This window comes from Belonocnema kinseyi, chromosome 2, assembly GCF_010883055.1.
Source record: "Belonocnema kinseyi isolate 2016_QV_RU_SX_M_011 chromosome 2, B_treatae_v1, whole genome shotgun sequence".
NCBI lineage: Eukaryota > Metazoa > Arthropoda > Insecta > Hymenoptera > Cynipidae > Belonocnema > Belonocnema kinseyi.
Window position 1 is genome coordinate 4,925,749 of NC_046658.1, and position 24,379 is coordinate 4,950,127.

A 24,379-nucleotide genomic window follows, 5' to 3' on the forward strand; every position below is an offset into this window, starting at 1 on the left:
GATCAGCCGTTGGTTTTGTTTTACGGTTCGCATCGGCCAAAGCTCTCGCTGCATTATACACGCAATAATTGATAGCCCAGAGGTCGGATTCACCGGAAAAAAATATATATATATATATATATAAACTTATCTTTAGGATACATGTAAACGTTACCTCTCATAAAGTCAGACTTTCCATCATATATGCTTGCATAACATGGAGTTTCGCCTGCAATATAAACTATAGAAAATTACAAGTAGTTCAAAATATATTTAAGACTCAATGGTCAATTCAATAAATATACTATGGTACAGGTTATGCACGAATGCTTACATGTGCAATATATAAGAGATTATGTCAAGAAAATTACTGAAAAATGCTTTGATATGATCTCAAACCATAGTAATATTTTAGTGAGAAACGTAATGTATGAGCCCTTAATTTTTAAACATGAAAGGATATTTCATATAATGCATGACCCTAAGTGATTGCAACATTAGGCTCACTTTCACTCTTGAGCAGTTGTTAATATTCAACAATCTTTTGTGTTATCTGGTTTTTTTGCATTTAGTTTATCCAGAAAACTCATAAAATGCGTGAATAAATTCCAATTAATTAATTAATTCTCCTTTGTTGAGTTCTAAGGATTTCAAATGTGCTCCATTGAGCTATCATAAAATTAAATTGCGCTAGATGAAAAGAATTGGTAACGAGAGTGCAAAGGGAGGTGAGGGTGGTGCCGGTGACAATCTATACGTAACTCGAGTTCTAATTAATCGCTACTACTGATAACGAGAGTGCACAAGGAGGTAGGTAGCGGACTTGTGTCACGCTATACGTACTTCGAGTTTAAATAATATTTTTAAATTTCCGTAAACACATTTTGAAGGACATCAAATGTGCTCTATCACACCACCATAAAATTTAATTGCGCTATAGTACGTTTCAAGTACTGATAACGAATTTTCACAAGGAACTGACTTGGTGTGTTGAGAGACTAAACGTATCACGTATTCTAATTAATAGCTTTTAATTTTCCATAGACCCCCTGGCCACTGAAGAGGACTTCAAATGCGGCCGATTGCATCACTAAAAAGTTCAGTATCGCTGGATCGCAAGCACTGATGAGGAGAGTACAAAAGGAGGTGCGTGAGGAGGGGGTGGGGGGCAGTAACACGCTATACGTATCTCGAGTCTTAATATTTTTTTATTTTTCTTGGCTTATTACGAAGGATTTCAAATGAGCTCCATCAAACCAACATGAAATGCAATTACGATAGAACGCAAGTAGTGAAGACAAGTGCAAAAGAAGGTGGTTTTTAAAAAAAGCAAGAAGTTGAACTTTTTTTTATTTCTTCGAAACTGCATCTTATTGTGAATAAGTTTATAAAAGTATATCTTGACATAACTAAAATCTTTAAAGTTAATAAGGTTAAAAAATAGGACAACAATTTTTAATTTGGAATCTGCTGAGTTTTTCCAATTTTTGGGGCTAAGTTCGTTAAGCAGATATTTCCAATTAAAAATTTAAAAATTAGAGCATTCTCAAAATTTGAATAAATTTTGTTTATAAAATTTAGAAATTTTTGTCAAATATTCTGATACACGTCAATAAGAATGGCAACTTATCCTAATGACATTTTCAAATTGGATAAAACTTCCAAAAGTTTTATGCTTTTCAACATTTTGAAAATTTTCTAAAAAAAGGAAAACATTTCTTTATATAAGTTAAGAAATATCAATCCAAACTTATACTAGATGTAAAATACATTTTTTTCGCATGTATTATCTTGAAATTTTTTAATCAGACAAAATTTCAAAAAGTTGGATAGTTTTCAAAAATATGCAATTTTGATTTTTTAGGAGATCCATAAGTTTAAAAAATTATTTTTAGTAGATTTTAACAAGACTTACAAATTATCTTGATGAAGTTTTTCAAGTGGACACGAAGTATCGAGCAGACCTGGTTAGCTACGCAAAGATTAACTACATGTTCGTTCATCGAATCGTTATCCTCGACTTTGTTGTTCTGTTGGGTTTCAAAATCATAGAAAATAAATATGACTGGCCCATTCATTTAATTTGATCCTGAATCATGACGTATGGGTTTAATGTAGCAATAATAAATTAAATTCACGATTGCATCCACATATCCTACAGTAAAAATAACCACACTTGTATTTTTTCTCCTTTGCTAGGTCGACCAGCCGCGAGCACACATCACAAATTCGTACTACCTCACAAACGCTTTTTAAAGAGGAATAGCAATTATTTCCTTTATGAAGATTGAAATATTCGCCACTAAAAAAGAGACGCAAGCATTGTTCACACTTACGTCCTAGGATATGTGCTTCATCCAGGGGGTTTTCGCATTCCGGTTTGGAAATAACAAGCCCCACATTTTTGCGAGCCATTATGGTTAAATATATTTTGGTAACCTTTGTTAAAAGGTATACACAAATTTCGATTGGAAGCCGCACCCGTTAAGTTTAAAATTGTATGCTAATAATGACTGTCGCTATCATACAATATATGTAAACTGTGCAAAGGGATTTGACCTGCTTCGATAAAATACCGGGTGCCATCGAAAAAAGGTGGGTATGTACCGTCACCGAAAGTTTTGAAATCAAAAACCATAATGGCAATATGTTCACGCATGAAGTATTTTGAAAATCTCCAAATTAAAAAAAAACCACATCCTTCTGGCGGTATTTCCACAAGCGCATTACACGTCAGTTCTCATACTAGTATCGTGTGAAGTATGGAATGTGGTCTACAAAGAGCTTGCCATTTTGAATTTTTCGCCCCATTTCTTAACTGACCGCGATCTCTATAAATTTGAACCGAAACAATCGCCTGAAGGAGAAATAAGTTATCACCGTTCTCTATCGTTAAAATTGATCTTTTTTAATTGTATTACTGGATAAAACTCCCCAACCACTACCCGTAGGATTACGCACACAATCAATGGTGATCTTGAAACTGTCATCTATTTGAAACTCTGCGACGCTCCGTGTCACTATAAAAATTAAATTCCAGATGTCTTCCAAATGACAATCGCGTACGTAACAAAAGGACAAAGCTGTGTCGCCTGGTGTAAAACTGTCCGCGATGAATTTAATACCGATAAAATCGAAAGGGGCATTAGGTGTTATTAAATACTGAAAGAGCTCTTTAACCACAGATTCCAGCCACTCGATAGGGCAAACTTTTTCACCCGGATTATACCGGAAACGCAATTCTATCTCCGTACTATCCAGATTAAAACGCGGGTAATGATTGGTCCCTTTGCTTATAATAAAAAATTTAGAATTTTCGGGGATTTCACCACCCTGATTTGAAAGATTACTACGATCATTTGTTTCGTGGTCCTCAAGCGCATGTGCAAGATTTCCTTCGTCACGATAATTATTATCCTCGTTATTTGGCTCTTGATGATCATCATTATCATTCAAACAACGTTTTTCCCAATAATGATGAAGAGAAAATTACTAGTGTCGTAAAAAAACATGAATTATTAACAACAAAATTTTAGCAAAACGTTTAAAATAGTAATTGTGTTAATTACTTTAATTAATTAATTAATTAATTTGCATATAATTATTTTAATTTCATGATAATTAATTATTTATTTTAAATTATTGATTAATTTATTATTATTGAATATTAATTGATTAATTATTATTGTGTAATAATAATAATTAAGTTTAAATAAATTATTTATTATTTATTAATGTAATTTAACACCTATCTATTTCAAAAAATATCCCATGCTATATAAATTAAATATTTTACAACTCACAGATTGAATAATCCCATTCCTCAAGTGAACATTTTCTCGCCTCCATCATGAATTCGTCGTCATTGTTACCACTCTCCTCCTCCTTCTTTTCTTCTTCTTGTTCTTGTTCTACATCTTCCTCGTCTTACTCATCCCTCTCCTCCTGAGAACTATGGTCACTGGTTCAAATCTCCTGGTCCATCTCTTCTTCACCAAAAAACGTCTCGTCGTCGTCGTCATCGTCGGCATCGTCATCGTCGGCGTCGTCGTTATTAACACCGTGGTCAGCCTTATCACAAACAGTCTTTTCGGTATCGCTATCACTCACGCAAAAATTAACTAATTCAAAATCACGCTCACGAATTGCATTCTCGTCGTCATTAATGACGATATTGTCGGGAAGCGATGGTGTTCCTACATCCATGGTCACTGCTGATGATTGTGGTAAAGGATCTGCAGGAGCTGAAGACGACGTCTGATCGTTAATTCCATCATTTGAGATATCCCTAACTGCTATAAAAGATAATAAATATTATTAATATGGTATTAAGACTATAAACATTATTAAAAATTAAAAATATATAACAAAAAATAATTATCTTGACTTACCCGCTGCAAAATATTCTCGAAGTGATTCGAGTTGGCCTTGATGTTCGATGTACTCGGCTTTTCATTCCAATACTAGTACCCGCACAATCGCGTTGTCGCCAACTAGATTTAGGATCTGATCCATGCCGAGACCATCAAGAAATGTCAGAAGAAACTTAAAATTAATCTTAATTCGCATTTCTGCAAAGATCCCGACTCTCCACAAATCATAATATTTTGTTTTAAGGAGGGTTAAATTGTATGTGCTGCTTCTAGCTCTGATCTAGAGAAACTGTGCTTTTGCAGCTGAGCAGGGTGGCTATATAAAAACGCAAAAGGTGCATGTTTTAGTGGGAGGATTTAAGCATTTACAAAAAAAAAACAACTTTCATATTGAAAAAAATTCCAAAATAGTGGGAAATGTTGACACTCTTTGCATTTTGTGTATCTCTATTGGAAATGGCATTCTGACTGGCATTCCCTATTGCAAATGGCATTATCAGGGTGACCATCTAGACTAGAAAGACCAATTCACTATCTTGGAATAGATTTCTAGCCGTGCTTGCCCTAGTGTGAGCCCTAGGTCCACTGCTCTACAGGGTGTTGACAGTGCAGGTATTGTACCCCCTACTCCCCCCTCCGTCTTCGCCTCGGAAAATGTTGCCACCCTACACCCGGGACTCTCTGAACTCTTACGTAAAGTGGTCTCTGACGGCCAAAGCGAAGCGCTTGCGTAGTCACGTGTAATTCTGCCAAGATTCAGCGAATTTGAAACAAGACAGCTACAATCCAATGACCAACTTAATTCTACGCTTTCGGAAATTAAGAATGAATTAAGTAATAATACCAGGCGTATTAATTCGTTAAAATTCAGCTCGAAAGTACAAAATGAGGAGATTGAACTTGTCAAGAAGAAAGCGAATAATTTGAAAGCCAAAGTGGTAACTCTCGAGCATGCGGTCAAGGTCAACGTACAAGCGGCTTTGAATACGACGCTGGAAATTCATGGCCTACCCATGGAGCCGAACGAAGACCTCATGACCTCCTTGGAACCTCTCGGTAGGGCTCTTGACGTAAATATTCGTAAGGATGACGTTGTGAAACTGTATCGAATCATAAAATCACCTTCAATGACTCACTCCTCCAACTTCCCGATCATTGTAGCCAAACTCGGTAGACAAGATCTACGGGATAAACTTATTGCAAGACGTAAGGTTAAGAGAGACTTCTCTACCCTTAATATGGGATGCACTGATAACGAAAAGCATTTTATTTCACTCCGTGAGACATTAACACCACTAAATAGAAAGATTTATGATATTGCTCTTTACCTTCAGAGAGAAACAAAGATCAAATACTTGTGGATTGCTGGCGGAAAAATTTACTGCCGTAACGCAGATGTCTTTCCTAGGATACATATGTCTAACATTCAATCTGTTAAAGGGCTACAATAGCAACTACTCTTTAAATCCATTATGTATTTGATTTTTTCTTTTCGATCATCAGCAGTAGTTTATCGTTTATGCTACTGGTACATAGGTAAATATTTGTCATATTTTGTATACTGCTGCATGCTGGCCATTCTATATACTGTGACTTGTATAGCACTATAGCAAAATATCAACAATTTTGTATTATTTACTGCGCTGATTCAACCCTGCTAATTGATGTTCTAATTTCAACTTCTAAATGTGCTTTAATCCCTATATTCAATTGTAATCATGTAAGCTGGATTGTGTTGGTTATTACTCTCTGTTACTTTAGCTTCACGGAATTGTTTTTTCAACTTATTTACGTATTACAGACATTTATATATATATATTAATGTTAATATATTAATCTCACAATGGAAACTTTAAATATTTGTCACGTTAATGCTCAGCCTTTACCTGCCCCTTACCTTCAACACAAACATCATTTTATGTCCTGTTCCTATCATACGAGTATCATAGCCATATATGAGATCTGGCTAACACCTAACATTTATTCGAGCCTTGTGGCACTTGATAATTACACGCTTTTTGTGGAGATAGAGATAAGAGAAGAGGGGGTGGGGTCTGTCTCTATATTCATGACAGCTTAAGGGGTGTACAGGTGATAGTGAGTCCTCTTACCAATTACCCTACTGCCAAATACCTTTTTATCATGGTATCCTCGCCTCATGACAGTGTGTTGGAGGGTGTGATTTACAAACCTCCTAACGCCTCCTACGACAGGGAACTTGAAAATGACATTTTTGATCTTATAACTAATTATAATAACATTCTGCTCACCGTTGACGTAAACACAAATCTTAATGCTACCAACAATTTAACTTATCAATTAAAATCGGTAGTTTTCTCTGCCGGATTATCTATAGTTCCTTTTGATACCACCCACGACACTGATAATTCTAGTACATGGATTGATTTGATGGTTGTGGATGATTTGGACAAGGTGATTTCTTCTACTCAACACTCAATCTCATTTCTCTCAAACCATAATCTTATCAGCATCCAATACCAGTTCTCCGTTGGTCCATCCAATGGCGTAACTCCCTTCCCCATACGAAATCTTAAGAATATAAAAGACACTGAATTTCTTGAGCACCTCTCTACTTATGATTGGAATAGTATTTTTATTGAAAAGGGTATCAATAGAAAGGTGATTTGTCTGTCTGCATTTTTATCTTCAGCGTTTGACAAATTTGCACCTCTCCATACTCTCAAAGCAAAGAAGACGTCTACTGCTTGGATCACTCCAGATATAAAAAATTTGATCAAGGAAAGAGAAGAAAAAACGTAGATTGGCAAAAAGAACAAAAAATAGTATTATTCAAGCCGAGTTTCGTAAATTGAGAAACCTAGTGCAAACGAATATTCGAGATTCATACAACCAATATAATTACATTTCGATCAAAAACAGGAATAAAAGTAAAAACCTCTGGCTTCTTTTGGAACGGCTTGAACTTATTTCTTCTAAACACTTGGCTCCTGATAACAATTTTTCACCTGCAGGACCTTTGAACGCTTTTACCACAAAATCCACACTCCTTGTACATAGCCCTCTTTCCCCGTCCTCAGTTTCCTCTACTTTCGATGATACTAAATTATTCTTTTCTGACATATCACAAGAAACCCTGATTAAAAAACTTTTCGAGGTAAAAACGAATGCTCAAGGTTCTGATGGTATTTCTATTAAAATGATTGGCCTTGCTTTACCAGTCAGCGGCCCAATTCGCTTGCACATCTACAATGCATCCCTGCAGGTAGGAATATTTCCGGATGTCTGGAAAGAGGCGATTATTCGCCCTGTTCCAAAAATATCGAACCCTATCTCTCCTAGAGATTTCCGTCCTATATCCACCCTATGTGCCTTGTCTAAACCTTTCGAACGCATTGTCCATTAGCAACTTACTTCACACATTGAAACAAATAATTTAATGAACCCCATGCAATCTGGGTTCCGTGCCAGACATAGTACACTTACTGCCTCACTCAAAGTAACTTCTGACCTTAAATTGGCAATTGATAGAAAGGAAATAACGGTTGTCGTCCTTTTTCACTTTTCCAAGGCGTTTGATACAGTTAACCACAATCTACTATTGACTAGGCTCAAATCGCTCCACCTCTCAAATCTGGTTGTCAAATGGTTTGAATCGTACCTTAGTAATCGGTCTGAAAGAGTAAAAAGTAGTAATGGTAAACCGTCAGTTTATGGGAAGGTTAAGAGTGGTGTCCCTCATGGATCGACGCTTGCACCCTCTTTATTTAATATTCATACCTCTGAATTTGGTAACAAGCTTCAGCATTGCAACTATCACAAATATGCTGACGGCGTTAAGCTTTACCCTTCCGGGCCAAATGCCAATCTTAAGAGCTTACTTCAAAGGGTACATTCGGATATTGATCTGGTGATGTAGTAGGCTTCGACAAGTGGCCCTACTCTTAACCCTGTTAAAACAATGGCTATAATCATAGGACCTTCTTCCTCTCCATGACTTGAAGCAATTGCAATCCTACTCCATGTTTTGATCGATGGACGTACCTATAATAATTAGAAATTCACCTTTTCAATGTTACTTCAGAAAACTACTTTTAGTTACTTATTTAACACATCAAAACGTACCCTCGAAATTACACATTGGTAAAACTTAAATTCGTAAATTAGAATTTATATGAGTGTATTCATGAATTTATTTACTTATAAATATATCTATATTTGCGTATGTATATTTATATTATTGTTATGTCAACAGCCTGAATCTAATTATTTACATTATAGTTTATTTCTTCACTTTTGTTAAAAAAAACTTATTTTTTATTTAAATCGTCAAATAGATCGCTGTCATATTTTAACTGCAACATGTATCACCGATTCCTTATAGGGCTATTTAGCCCGAGGAACTCTTCACAAATAAATACAAATACAAATACATATTGAGACACAAAACTGTGGTAGAGTTTACACACCATCTCTTTAAATTGATACGGCGTAGTGAATAAAGTCCACGGGAAAATTCTTTGTCAAGAGAAAGTATTCTTATTCTATGAAAACATGTAACCTCATATCTACTCGACCGCCCTCATGCTAGTAAGTCAGCCATATGTGAGCTATAAAAACTGTCGCCCGAGACACAAACGTCAGTTATACTCTGAAATTTCAACATATAACATGCCGCATCTCTAAGTCAAACGATGAAGTCTACCTTCTAACAGAGTAAAGTCTCACAAGATTTTACAGTGAAAAGTATATAAAAAAACGAATTTGCGCTGCAGATACGTCATCATCTGAAAGTGTAACTGTGAAACAAGTAAAATATACACGATGAATAGCTTCAATTACAACAAAAATTCGAACTTGTTTGTTTTTATTTGGAGGATCGATGCAGCAACAGTAACTCCGAGTCCCGTTCTTTACCGAAAAAAATTGGCTGTTATAACTTGTTTCTTATAACTTCGTATAATGCAAAAGCTATTTTAATTGAAAAGATTGAACAGAAAAGCCACGACAACAGCAGCCACAGCAACAAATAGCGAGACGCAAGGAAAAAATGAGAAATTCTATGTCCCTGGCATTGTTCTTCAAGCACCAACATTTCAAGGCCTCGCCAACATTGTCATTTGCAAGCGAAAGTGTGAAAACCGTGCCGAAAGCTGAATGGCACCTAGGTGAGGTGTCTAAAACGGTGACTCTGGGATACCGGGCGACCTCTCAGAGTACGCAGCCTCATCCTTGCATGCGGGGCTCTGCAAGGATGGACGAACCCCTTTCCCTAGCTTCCCGTGCGAACAACAATGACAACACCAAACATAGTTGTAGTAAGTGCGGTTTAAAACAACAGAACGCGCAGGGCTCCCGACAATAGGCTGCATGCTCTGTGGTGCGAGAAACACCCGGACCTATCGCACTTTTCGCAGCAACTACAGCGAAACCATGCTGAAATACTCCGTAAAAGGGGCTATGTAAGCAGAACACGTACTATACCACAGCTAGAACAAGTCGGCAACAGAGAAAGAGAGGCGAAACTAAGACCAACCGCGGGCATGCATCTAATAGATGAAGAACGATACGTTACGACCCGGAGAAACATCAACACCAAGGTTTCTCTCAAGCCTAAAGATCTGGCTGAAATGGATGACGAGCTTATTGGACATTTTTCCGGAGAATTCGACCTCTGGGCCAAAAAGATAGGCTGGGCGAGACAGTACGCATCCCGCATTCAGTGTGTGATTGACTACATCACATCTGGCAGGAATTTTACCGCCAAGGTTCGAAATTTCGCGCGCAAACTCCGGACCCGTTATCACACACTTAACAAGTCAGAGAAAATCAACAGTTTCTCTCTGACCCATCTCGACTCTTCCAAGACCCTCCAGTTACTGTCGTACACCCACCCAAACCAGAGAAGGTCGAAGTATTTTGGAGAGAAATCTACGAAGTTCAGCATAGACTGGACGAAGACTCCGAAAATATAAATAGCTTCAAGGAGTTATGTGTTGCCCACATAGCACCTGATAAAGAATGCCCACCCATCACTACCGAGGAGGTGAAAAGAGTATTGAGAGGGATGAAGAACTATTCTGCACCGGGACCAGATTGTATCAAAACCTTCTGGTGGAAGAAGTTTCCTTCAACCCATCAGCATTTGGCTCGTACGTTCACCTCCTATTTAAAGTCGGAAGAGCCGATTCCAGAGTGGTTGGTGTAAGGGCGCACAATACTCCTGCCGAAAATAGGCAACTTAGCTGACTCGTAGAATTACAGACTAATAACTTGTCTGAACACACTTTATAAGATATTCACAGCTATCCTAAATGGTAGGATCCGCTTTGGAAAACTAGATTTACTCTCTCACCTGGAAAAAATCGTGTGAAAACTAACAAGGTCACGTTTCAGAGAGGTGTCTTTCAGGGCGACACCATGAGCCCACTCCTCTTTTGCCTTACATTATTGCCACTATCTCTAGCACTTCGCCATTCCGACGGGTACTTGTGTGGCAAACCTGCAGATCGAAAGTACAAGTTCACTCATGTATTTTACATGGACGATCTTAAGATCTATGCTAAAAACAGAGAGCAACTGCATCTAGCTCTGGGGATTTTCGAACGATATACTAAGGAAATTGGAATGGAATTTGGGTTAGACAAATCCGCCAAGGTTTATTTGAAGCGAGGAGAACTTAACGGCATCCCTAAAGATCCTAAGCTCATTGAAAGAAGTGCCATAAGACACCATTGCGCTCGTGAAACTGATACGTACCTGGGCGTGCCACAAGCCCGCATTCAGGATGTTACATTTATAAAGGATACTATCCAAAGCAGATACAAACGTCTCATCCGACAGATTTGGTCTTCCGAACTGTCGGCGAGGAACAAAGTATCTGCAACGAACATGCTTGCCGTCTCGGTACTACTCTATTCATTTGGAGTAGTTCCATGGAAGAAGAACGAGCTCAGATCCCTTGATATCGGGACAAGAAAAGTTATGCACATGAACAAAAGCATGCATTTTAAGTCTTCCGTTCCGTGACTGCACATCTCACGCCGTCATGGGGGTCGCGGAATATTGAGTTTTGAATGTCTTCACAACAGGATTATTCTGGGTACAGCACATAAAGTTGCAAATGGAAGAGACCCTCTTCTTAAAATGGTGAGGAATCACGAAGAAGTGGGGAAAGGAGCGTTTCTGTACAAAGCAGCGGAGGAGGTTGCTGAAACACTCGGACTTGACTTGAGTATTAGGGGTGAGCAAAATGCATCAAATTTTATCTATCTCGAGTACTGACTCCTGAAAGCCCGGATTAAGAAAGCACAAGAGAAAAACTTTCATGAACAGCTCCTCGATAAGAGGATGCACGGTGTCTTCCACAAAAATGTGAAGGATCAGTCAATGTCTTGTGAGCTAACGTTCGCTTTCCTTAAATCGCCCGGATTGAAGTCTGGTACGGAGGGTTTCATCTTTGCATGCCAAGACGGTGTCATTTCTACCTTAACATACCGTCGCCACATTTTGAGCCAAGACATTCCCGATGATAGCTGCAGGGCGTGCCATGTACACCCCGAGCATTTAGCTCACATACTATCTAGAAAATACTTCTAGAAAATACTTCTAGAAAATACTTTTTGAACTATCTGGTTTTACTATAAATGGTGAATTATAGTGAATTATAAATCAGTATAGAAAATCGACCCTCGTTGTCAACATCCTTTTATTGCTATAGTTTGCGGGCCAAGTGGTTGCAGAAAAACCTGTTTTGTCAAAAAATTCTTGAACTATAGCGATGTGATGTGTGATACACATTTTGAACGCATTCTTTTTTACTATTCAGAATGGCAGTCAGGTTATTCTGATTACAGTAAAACTATAGAATTTTGAGAAGACTTACCCCAACCGACCGATTATGAAAAATGGAAAATGTATCAACAGATGTTACAAAAATTTTTATATTTTACTCGGGAAACATGGAAGCATAAAAAACCGAATAAAGAGCAGGGCAATCAGGGAGATAAAAATATAGGTGATTTAAGTAATTTTAATTATAATGATTTTAAATATAGATGATTTCTGGGAAGCAGATTTCGTTGATTCAAAACATTTAAAAGATTCCAACGATGGATACCAGTATCTACTGGTGGTCATTGACGTAATACTCATTTTCACATTGATGTTTTACAACAACTTACAGAGCTATAATAATGCACGACATTCCAGTATAGGAATGCGATCATCAGAGGTGACTTTGGAAAATGCAGCACACGCCCGACTAAATATTCAAAGAAAGTATAATAGCAAAGTCTTGCATGGTAAAAAGCCTAAATATAAGGTATCCGATTAAGTTCGTATCAGTAGGAAGAAAGGCGTCTTTGCAAAAGGTTATGAAGCTGTATGGACACAAGAGATTTTTAAGATAAAGCGAGTAATAAAGGGTCGTAGACAGTTGCCATATTTTTACGAATTACAAGATCTGACTGATGAGGATATCGACGGAGTTTCTTACGATTGAGAACTATCGGGTGTCGAGAAACACACTGATATTAATGAGACCGGATTTATAATTGAACGAGTGAGACGTACAAAGGAAAAAGGTTCTCTAAAAAACAATTCCTTGTCAAGTGGATGGGTTATTCTGATAAACTCAATTCCTGGATACCTGTCACAGATATTAAAAATTTACAATGAATAAGATGGTTTTACAGAAATTCAATTTCGCAGAACATTTCTTCACTTAAGATGCAATATGATTTATCAAATGAAAAATAGCATAGCTCTAATGACAAATTTGTCAAATAGTAGTAGTATGTTTGGCGTGAAAAATGAAGAAAATTATGAGAGAAAAATGAAAGAAACGAAAATTGATGGTGAAGATTTACTTCTTAAATACTCGCTTCCCTATCTTCTTAAGGGGGACGCCTGGTGTGTACCCACAGTTAAACGATCTCATCAGAGAGATTAACCAGACCCCGATTGCTCGAGAACAAGTAGGCTTCATTTTTGAAGAAGACAAACATTGTTATGCGAAAGTGGGAAAAATTTGTCAAGACTATTGTTAGATGAAGGCTGTCATTTTCTTGCAATAAGTGGAAAAGTATCTCGTATACGTGGTTTTGCATCACAACAATTATTATCAGATAATTCTCATTATACTAATCACGCTCCAAGTTTGGCTCATGGTTTACCTGAGAAAATGTTTGTTTATTGCGATATTTGCGAACCTCATTTTACAGGTGATGGTGGAAAAAAAAAAGAAAGTGGCAAACACCACTTTTACGTATTATTCTTGTCGACACAGGAAACTACATTTTTGCATCCATACAAATTACTCAGTTTTCTTCTCCGAATTTTATTCCTCTTCTTCATACTCAATTTCGCACAATAGAAATAGATATAAGAGATCATGCTGGAGTCCCTATACCATTCGAGTTTGGTACTCTAACATTGACACTTCTATTTTAAAAAGTTGATTAGAGAAGGGGAAAAAGATGTGTCTTCGTCTCGTACGTACCACAGATGCTTTTTGCCTTTTGGGCCCCTTTAGGAATTTTAATAGCTCACGCAAAAACTCCAGCACAAGGAACAGCATAATATCCGATAACCAGAGTGGTGGTCAAAGCGCTCACTTTACATGGCGGTATTCACGGTGAAACTCTTAATAATGTTGTTCTCGGTCAGATACCCACAAAAAAATGAAAAATAATAATCATTGTTTTCGTCGATAAGAGAGCCTTTAACGGAAATAGATATCGTAATCGGTTTAATGGAAAAATTATAAGATTAATGTCTTATATCCTTACATCGATGGCACACAAATACCCTGGAATAATCTGCAGCCACATTTCTCAAAAAATAAACTTTACGTTGATGCTTATCTTAATGAGGATAATGATATTGATAGAAACAACTACCCGGAAGGAATCTGCCTGTTTGCTTTGGACCTTACCCCTGACCTTTCTGCAAATTATTATGCTCACTGGAATCTCGTAAAACATGCAAGTCTACGAATAGACCTGCGTTTTGAAGAACCACTCGCCAACAGAGTAAACTGTATCGTATATGCAGAATGTGATAACGTTTTGGAAATTGACGCGTCGATACAAGTTATTGATGATTTTGGAGGGTAGTAAATCATTTTCACCGTCGCCCTAATTTCTCGGAATTTTACATATCTGACATCCTAATGTACACATGTGTTTACTTAGGACAGGTTTATACAGGAACTTAGTACCTTTTTACACACTCATTATTATCTCATTCGAAAAATTCTGGTGCGTGAATATTAAAAACTATGGAAAAAATCTTGATACTCGTAATCATATATACGCGATTTTTGGATCTCAGCGGCCATCTTTTATTTCGTCCAAAGTAGCCTTACAACTCGGTCATTTTTTCACGTGGTAACTCCTTCATGCAAAACTTATTTATTGTACGAAGAATATTATGGACTATGTGATTGATATTCAAGGCTTTTGCGATCTTCAAAATAAGTTTATTGCAAGAGAAGTGGCCATAAATGCAGTGGATCATAACTTTATTGGACATTGGATAGCTACACCACCTTATCCCTTCTCGGATCTTTCTAGCGATGCGAAGCACCAGAATGACTGGCTCATCTGTTATTTTCACGGCATATAGTGGTTTGAGGGAGATACTCCTTTGCATTTTCTACATTCGAATCTTCGTGATGTCGTGAAATCAGCTGGTCCTATTTATACCCATGGCTAGGAGAAGGCTTCACTTTTGTAAAATATCACGAATAAACAGATTATTAATCTGCAAGGATTAAAATGCCCTATTTTTAAAAATCTCGAAAACAATAAAGATTACTGTTTTCATCACGGTGTAAAGAAAGGAGCATGTTTTACATGTGCTCTTAATAACGCAACTTAACCAAAAATTTGGCTTCAAAGTCAAATACAAGAAGAAGAATCACTTCGAGGTATCACACGTCAGAATGCACTGACAACAAATGTCTGTTCTGAAACTGAAAATCTTGCTGCTTTAATTTTTAACACGGATCCACACAATAAAAACGGATCGCATTGGGTTGCGGTTTATAATGACTGAAATGGCCACGGAACGTACTTTGACATCTATGGCCTACCGCCTCTTATTCCTTAACATCTCTATCGTCTGCGAGGAAACGGTACCCTATTCCGATGGAACACACCAGAGATTCAAAGTTCCTATTCGGACGTGTATGGTCAGTTTTTCATCATGTTCTTGTATCATATGTGTAGTGGTTTTTGTGTGAGTGAATTTACCAGGGTTTTTACCAAAAATTTGGAAGAAAATGATGGCATGACTGCGAATTTTTATTAAATGATTTTTAAAAAATATTAAATTAATCCAAGTGTTTTGCACAAGTCTCAAGACAGGTTTCAAGGTGGGTATTATAAAAAAGGGTCCATTAATACTCACCTGGAATCCTATGTTCAATCTTGCTCTTCACAACTTGCTACTTTATATCTAACATAGTATACTTATACTTAATACAGCACACTACACGTGTTACTTTAAGAGTTTATAAAATATATTTTTACGATATGTGTTTAATAATATCTATACATCTTCCAATATACTTCTCTCTTTTTTCATGCTGCTTCACTTATATGTCTTTACTTTTAAGTTTATGGAAATTCTCGTTTTGTAAGAAAAGAAAAGTGTGTGTGTAGGTGTGCGTGATTTTGTTCAATGAAATAAAAATGATATCTCTGTCTACGATAGGTTTGAACATAAACCTTATCTATTTATTTATCTTGCTCTTCTTTTTAGAAAATAAGTTTTATTATTGAACTTTGAAATTAATTTATTCATAGAAATTCATTAAAGTATAATCATAGATGTAAATTATTCTTTTATCACTAGTCTAGAGTCTGAGAAACTATAAGTTCTCCTTTAAATATGGCACCATAGAGTCTACAAAACTCCTTCAACCATGCATCAGTTTACTATTCAGGGAAAACCCATATATTATTTATCTATTCCTTATCTTCCATTCCTAGACTTAAAGTAAACACGAGCTAGAAACGAGACGAAACCCAGACACATATCAGAATCAATTACCTCGCGGCATAGTGAAGGGGGAAGGCCCCAGTTTAGACAGACGGCCGAGGAGTGGAGGTAGGCTGAAGTGGGGGCCAATGTTTTTCCTTACTACTGATGGAAACAGGATTCAGTAACGTGAAAAAGAATTCAAACGACTAATGGAATTAGAAATATTTAAGAGAATTCAAAAGAATTAAGAGAATGCAGAAAATCCGAAAGACTTTTAGAAATTCAAAATAATCAAATTGCCATGTCTTTTGAAAAAAAAATCCAATCGGAACGACCGATAGTACATTTTAATGGTAAAGAGTAGGACTATTCGACAACGTTAGTAAAAATATGTTGGAATTTTTTGTGCTGTTGCTATATATTACCCAAGTTGGCCAAATTGCCATTTTTGTTCCATTTTACCCCGTTTATTTGAAAAACTTGACGGGCTAGGTGAATTCTAAATTTGGATTCGGTTTAAGCCGAAAAAATTTCATTCAAAATCACCAGCGCATCTTTAAAAAAAACCTTACAGGCAAGTGCGTTCTGCTAGAACCTCAACAACCGAATTTGAATATTTTCTTTATGCACTAATTTTGGGCTTTTGCTGTAATTTTTTGGGTTTTTTTCAGGCAACGATGTCGATTTTTGGGCTCTTATAGTTTTTTCAAAAAAATGACTTTTGGCTGAAGGTGCTAGCCGCCAGCATATCGAGTCCAGAAAATTGAAAGAATTAAAAGAATCAATCGCGCCGGAATTTTGGGCTATTTTAGGCTAGCAAAACCTGCAAAAATTAATTTTCAAAAAACAACCCCTGTCTCCTGAAAATTAACCTTAAAATAATTTACGCATCCAGCCTAATTATAAGTATTTCAGAGCATTAGGCTATTTTTTGGATCCCAAAAACACTTACAGATTATTTCCAAAAATCAAACCTAACCCTTAAAGAAATTACAAAGAAAAATATTTCGAATAAGCACGAGATATAATATACCGTAGATTCAGGTTTGTTTGGAATTCACTAAAAAGAACAAATTCTATTATGCGAGAACAACCAATGCAGTAACAGCTACCTATAACTAAAAATATAGATATCAAACAGAACTAAAAATATATAGATCAAAAGTCAATGGTTTTCCGGAGTTCACAAAACACTGCCGAAAAATCTTCAAATTAAAAAGAATCATACCATTCACCATAAAAAAAACTCTAAACTATACCTAGTTTCCTACAGTAATAATAAAAACATTAAATAGAAAAACACCCTTGATGCATTTAAACATACGCACAAAAACTTTCACAAAAATCTTTATGATATCCTCATCTCCACAGTAAGATTAAACAAAACTTGAGAACTACCCTTATTACACTTGAAGAACCAAGTCTCACCCCCCATAAACTGAAACCTCCAAAACAATCTCAAAATTAAAATAACAACCCTAAACTATCTTGAAACACTCTAGTTAATAAATCTATTTCCACAGTAATATTCCACGCCACATATGAAATACTCACCTTATGACTCAACTTCTTTCAATTAAAACGGTCAAAAATATTTCAAATTAAAAGCAATTATCACATACAACTTTTAAAGACTCCAGTTAATATACCTATACCCACAGTACTATTACACAATCCCTAGATACTGCACCTATCACATTTCAAGAAGCAAGTCTAAGTCACCTTCAAATAAAATCACAGAAAATAAATAAAATAATTACCAAAACCATATCTCCAAGTATCTATTTGATATGCTCACCTTTACAGTGATGTGACACAACCCCTAGGAACCGCCACTATCACATCAAACAAACCAATTCTTACCCTCTGTCAATTAAAACGGTAAAAAATATTTCAAATTAAAAATAATCTACACACACAGCTTTCCAAGTCGTAATAGATATATCCACCCTCACAGCAATATTCCACAACCCCTAAGAACTACCGCCTTTGAATTTAAAGAATCTAGTCTCAGCTGCTATCAACTAAAACCACAAAATATTTAAATAAATGGAATCACCGGAAAAAAATTTCAAAGGATCCAGTTGATGTATCTACCCCCATAACAATATAACAAAAATCTCTAGAAACTACCCCTATCAACTGTAATTGATATATCCAGACTCACAGGAATATTCCACAACCCCTATAAAATTTGAAGAATCAAGTCTCCGCTGCTTTCAACTAAAATCGCAAAAAAGAACTTTAAATAAAATCGATTACCAACTACAGATCTCCAAGTCTCTGTTTGATATACCTACAGTCATAGTAATATTCATCAACCTTTAGAAATACCTTTATGAAATTTATCGAATCTATCCTCATCTGTATATTTAGGCTCAGTGCGTAATTTATTTCAAGGGTTATTTTTTATGATACGGGGGTTGTTAAAAAAAAATTAGTGTTTGCAGTTTTTGAGAGCCCAAAAAGTCAAACATTATAATATTCTTACATTTAGTTTGAGTGCATATTTTATTTTAAGGGTAGTTTTTAGAAAATAAAGGTTTTCTTTCAAGATTAATTTTTGCAGTTTTTAAGAACCCAAAAAAGCCCAAAATTCTGGCCCCGGTTTATTTGTTTAATTCTTTCAATTTTCTGTAGTGTTTTCAGGCCTGTGTTATTTGAACTTCGATCGTCTATGTCGCATTCTGTAGAATATGAGCGAATTATTAGAATTAACATGTAATCCCTTGACGTTTATTTGAATTCTCTTAACATTTTTAAAACAAACCATGAATTATTTTGAATTTCTACAAGTCTTTTGTATTATCTGAAATCTCGTATTTGTTTTGAATTCTCTTAAATATTTTTAATTTAGATAGTCTTTTTCATTCTTTTTCACTTTTCTGAATTCTCTTGACATCTTCAAAATTCGCGTTTAATTACTTTTACCTTCTTCAAGTATTTAAATTTTATGGAATTCCAATGGATTTTTATAATTCGCTTGCACTACCCTAAATTCACTTGCACTTTTTAAAATTCTTTTTAAATTGTATTAAATCTCTTAAAATCTTCACAATAAAGGCGAATTATTTCAATGTTTCCAAGTCTTTTGTAGATCCTGAATTTTCTCAAATATATTATATTCTCTATATTCTTTTGAATTGACTAAAGCCGTTTAAATTTTCTATTGTTATTTTTAAATTCTCTAAATTTAAAACAAAATATTTAAGTTCTTTTCACTTCTTCCAAACATTTTGCATTTTCTACATACCTCTAAATTCTTTAAATTCTCTGAATTAATTTTAATTTTTCTAAACTCTAAACTTTTGTCCATGTTTTTTAATTCTTATGAGACCATTGCATTTTTTAAATGCTATTTAATTATCTTGAAATCATGACGATAGACATTGAATCAGTTTGGACTCATTTACAGCTCTTGAGTGCATTACTTCCGGTGGCATAATGACATTTTATATTTTAGCATAATTTTAATTAGTTTTTCGAAAAAGAAAGGCAACAGAAAATGTATCATTTCAATGAAAAACTCAAACAATTTTGAAATAAACTCTTATCTATTTTTTAAACTAGGCCAAATGGCACCAAAGTTTAAAATTATTCACATTTTTCGTAATATCCGAAAGAACAAGGCATTACTTCAGGTCGGATAATTCGAATTAATGTTTTTAGTCTTTGCGGTATTTCTTCGATCAGAGAAGGCAATAGACAAGGTCTCATTTTTATGACAAACACTTCCTATTTTTTAAACTAGGGGAAATGCTACCAAAGTTTGAAATCATTTACATTTCTCATGATTTTTAGAAAATAACGCTTTGTCACCATTGGCACGATTGGAGTACGTGTTCGAAAATTTTTTTCGATCGTTTTGTGAAGAGCACAGACAACAGTAAAGGCCCTATTTTGGCGACTAACTCTAATCCACTATTTACACGATGGCAAGTGTCTGCGAAAGTTGTAGATCTTATCAAAATGAACATTTTATGATTTCAACGTTCTCCTTCCTTTTCGCAGTTTCCTCTTTCCACATTTAGTAATTCTGCTTCACATTCCTTTTCATTTTTTTACATTCGATAACGTACCACGGCTTCATTATTCCTTACTTCTTCTTTATTTATATATTTTTTTGCACATACCCATTACTTTCTCTTTGAAATCCTCTATATCTCTTCCACCGACACCCCTTCAAAGCGTACCTTCCCTAACTGCTCCTGATACTTTTTTTATCGCCTCCCTTGTCCAGATTACCCTCTCTTCCCTCGACAATTCTTCTTCCCCTTGTCTTCTCCCCCCCCCCCATTTTCACAACTCTAATGACTGGTGGTCTGATTCTACCCTTTCTTTTACTGCGAATCTCTTTGTCTGCTCCCGCATTTACATATTCATGATTTCATTGTCTATCACCGATACCCCTACCTTAATTACTTTTGTGTATTCTCCCTCTTCGTGCACTGTTAATATACCATTCATTACGGCTCAGCTTCTTTCCTCCATCGAGTTCCTTAGAATCTCCCTTTTCTTATTTATTATCTTATCCTTTGATTTCCTTTTAAAGTTCTCCCCTTACCTGTAAATACCCCCTTCAAGATACCCTCTTCTCTTTCGCCTAGGAAGCCTTTTACCCTTTCTTCAATCATTTCCAGCCCATCCTTACTGCACACTGCCACAAACTTGCACATTGCCCCTTCTATCTATACTGCCCTCATTTGTACGCACTTCCCCTCTCCATCAATCTCTATGAACTTCTACCCTAATCCACCCCTAATCCCCGTTATAATTCCTCTACTAGGCCTTCCTTTCTTCTTTTAACTGACCACCTCTTAGAGCCACCTCGTATACCCTCTTGTCAGCTTTAGTTTCCTGGGGTAGTTTAGCCTTCCTGATTTTCCCTATCTACGGGCGCCGTTTAACGTCTATTTATTTTTAATTTTTTGTGGTAATTTCTCTACCTATTTTTTTAATTAATTGGGTCCGTTTTACCCACAAGATTTTTGGTGCGGTTTAGCCCTTCTATTTATCTTAATCGTAAAGTTTGACGACCAATGTTCTTTAGTTTTTTGGGACAGTTGAAACCTCTTGTCTTAGTTTATATAATCGTTAACTTTTGCCCCTTTGTTTTTTTAACATGTTCGGGCACTTTGACTGGTTAGTTAGTTATTTCTGTTATTCTTAATTTTATGGGCCGGTACGACCCTTTCGGTACTTTAGTCTATCTGGGCGTGTGAATACACCCTTGTGACTGCTCAAAGAAATAACATAGATTAAATAAAATTCCCTTTGTAGCATTTCCTGGCAGGCGCGTACTCGCCACTTTGACTGGTCACAGAAAGAACGTAAAGCACATGCAATTCCTTTTCTGACTTCACCAAAATAATGTAGGTGACATAGAATCCTTATACCAACTTCGTATCAGAGGCAGAAAGACACCCCTATAACTGTTTAAAGAAATAATTCAGGTCATCTTATTATCCTTTTCAACGTCTCATCTGATCGAGAACGCACCCCTGTGTCTGGTCAAAGAAATAATCTAGGTAACGTAAGTTCCCCTTCCGAACGTTACACAGGGGTAGTAAGGTCCCCCTGTTACTAATGACAGAAATAATGTAGGTCGCATAGATTCCCATTTTCATCTTGTTATCGGCGGCGGCACTTATCATAGAAATAATTAAGGTTACGTGGGTTCCCCTTTTTAACGTCTAGTCGGCTTTTGGGAACAGAACCCTATGAATAGTCACGCAAATAAGGTGGGTCAAATAGGTTCCCCTTCTTACGTTTCAGGGAGGGGGGCTTGAATGCGCTCCTGTGACTGTTTACAGAAATGGTTTAGTTCACATATGTTTCCTTTTCTAGCAGGGGCTCAGGAAAGAACCCCTGTGATAGGAAACAGTAATACTCTAAGAAATATGAAATGTGCACTTTGATCAGATTCACAACTTTTGTCTGAAATATTATTTGAAATTTCCATTATTGATTAAAATAGAGAAAAAAATCATGATGTTATACATTTTTTTAGGGGTTTCCGCATGAAAATAAAATGTATGCCAATTTGCGCCATAAAATTCATAATAAATGTACTAAAATATATAAGTATACGTACTTTAAAAAAATCGGCGACCCAACGCTTTCGAAAAGGCCATAGCCGGGTAAGCATGGGTGGTCTCCCTTGGAAGATATTCGGTTTATTATTGAATGGTAAGTTTCTCCTATTATGAGACTAATTTACCCCGAGCGCCAACTTAAAAAAATGTAAATTTTCTCGAAAATGCCTCAATCAATTTTAATAGTTTGAATATATATTCAACGAGGTATCACAGCAGTTATGAAAAAATCAAAAGTCAATTATGGCAATTGGAAAAAGAAAAATTTTTGTTTCGAATTTTGAAAAATAAAATTTTCAATGAAAACTTTTTTGCATTGCCGTAATTTTTTCCTCATAAAGTGACCCTTGACCTTAGTAACAACATATATTTTTTTCCCAGCATGATCCTAATGGTGCTTTACAGTAATAAAAAAGAAAATTGTTTTGTTTACCCCAAAAGCATGCTATTTTATTGATACGAGGGCTCTTCTTAATTTTAACTCATGGATTTCTTAAATTAGCATCACTAGAAATTATAAATATGATATTGCATAGATTTGACTTTGCATCTTGTATTTTTATCCTTTTTCGTTTGCTGTTACATACCCCATACACGTGCATACTACATAACCTAATGTGTACGATAAATATGCATTATGCAGACCGCTTGAAAATATAAAACATTTCTGCTGCAATGTGAACAACCAATTGCGGAATTAATATAAAAATTCTTCTTTTTTCGAGATCTCTTGATTCATAGAATAAACAGAAGTGATAGAGAAAGTCATAGAAAAAGTATAAACAGAATCTTCTAAATGGTCATAGTTCAAATATACGAAGAATATTGTTCCCGTTAACTGCTGACATTCGCCAAACTATTTTTAAGTTTTCCCAAGGTATACCACGTGGAGGTTGTCAGGTTTGTACATCTTAAGACTATATACACCATAAAAAATTATATACGCTATACAAACTATATACAATATACAAACTATATACACTATACAAACTATATACATCTTAATCTAAATATGTACTGCCTTGAACAACTATATTTTTTATCTTTTACCAGATAAAGTGGTGGGTGCAAGTTCGAAATATTGAATGGGAACCCCTATTTTTATTGCATATTCGGATTCTTTGGTTAAAAATGCGTATGATTTGTCTACAATATTTTTTTCGTATCGCGATAGATGGCACTGTAATCGACGAAATTCAATTTTTATTCATTTTACTGTTACTGAGAATGCTCGCTTACGATTCTGCAATACTCGAAATTAGTCTTAAAACAAACTCCTACTTTTAGCGTAGCCCACGTACAACGACGTGGACGTATCAGTTTTCTGCTCCTTTCGGGGTGCTTGATTAACGTGAGCCCCTTGCCTTATATTGCAGGCCAATTTATCGGATCGCCTCTAACAATCCAACGACCATTGAAATCACGATAAAGAACTTCTCGTGCCACCGCTGAATAGTGTGCCGGACAACCATCAGGTTGAAACCACATGTTTTGCCATATTTCTAAACTCAAGTCTTCAAGCAATATTGGCAGCTTATTTTCCAAAATGTCTTGATACTTTGGACCATTTATGCTGCCTTCGATAATCTGGGGACCGGTCAGTTTGTTGTTAATTATTCCACACCATACGTTGACAGTTCATGGATGCTGGGGTTAGACTTCACGAAGCCACTGCGGATTTTCAGTACTCGAGTAGTGCACGTTGTGTCGATTAGCTATTCCATGGTTCGTAAAAGACGACTCGTCAGAGAATAATACATAAAGAAAAAAGTTGGGATTTTGTTGTATTTGTCCAAGTGCCTACTGACAAAAAGCTACCCGATTTTGGAAACCAATGCCATGAAGTCCTTCATGTAAAGAGACGCGGCAAACCACCGAAATCGTTTGAGGACGTCGAATTGCAGGCTTTGCTGGATGAAGACGATGGTCAGACGCAAAAACAGCTCGCAGAACAACGCTACC

General features: G+C 36.1%; 1 protein-coding gene across 11 annotated transcripts in view; it reads right to left on the minus strand.

Annotated features, from left to right (window-relative positions):
• LOC117167579 (protein kinase C, brain isozyme) overlaps positions 1-24,379 on the minus strand; it is a 1,572,697-nt gene that overhangs the window by 1,321,643 nt on the left and 226,675 nt on the right. Inside the window, exon 1 of one of the 11 annotated variants that reach the window (XM_033352628.1) lies at positions 3,783-3,843. The exons of the other annotated variants lie outside the window; for them this stretch is intronic. Within the exon in view, the coding sequence (XP_033208519.1) occupies positions 3,783-3,831 (49 nt within the window). The 5' untranslated portion in view covers positions 3,832-3,843. Of the gene's footprint in view, positions 1-3,782; positions 3,844-24,379 lie in introns of those variants that run through there. 11 annotated transcript variants of the gene reach the window in all.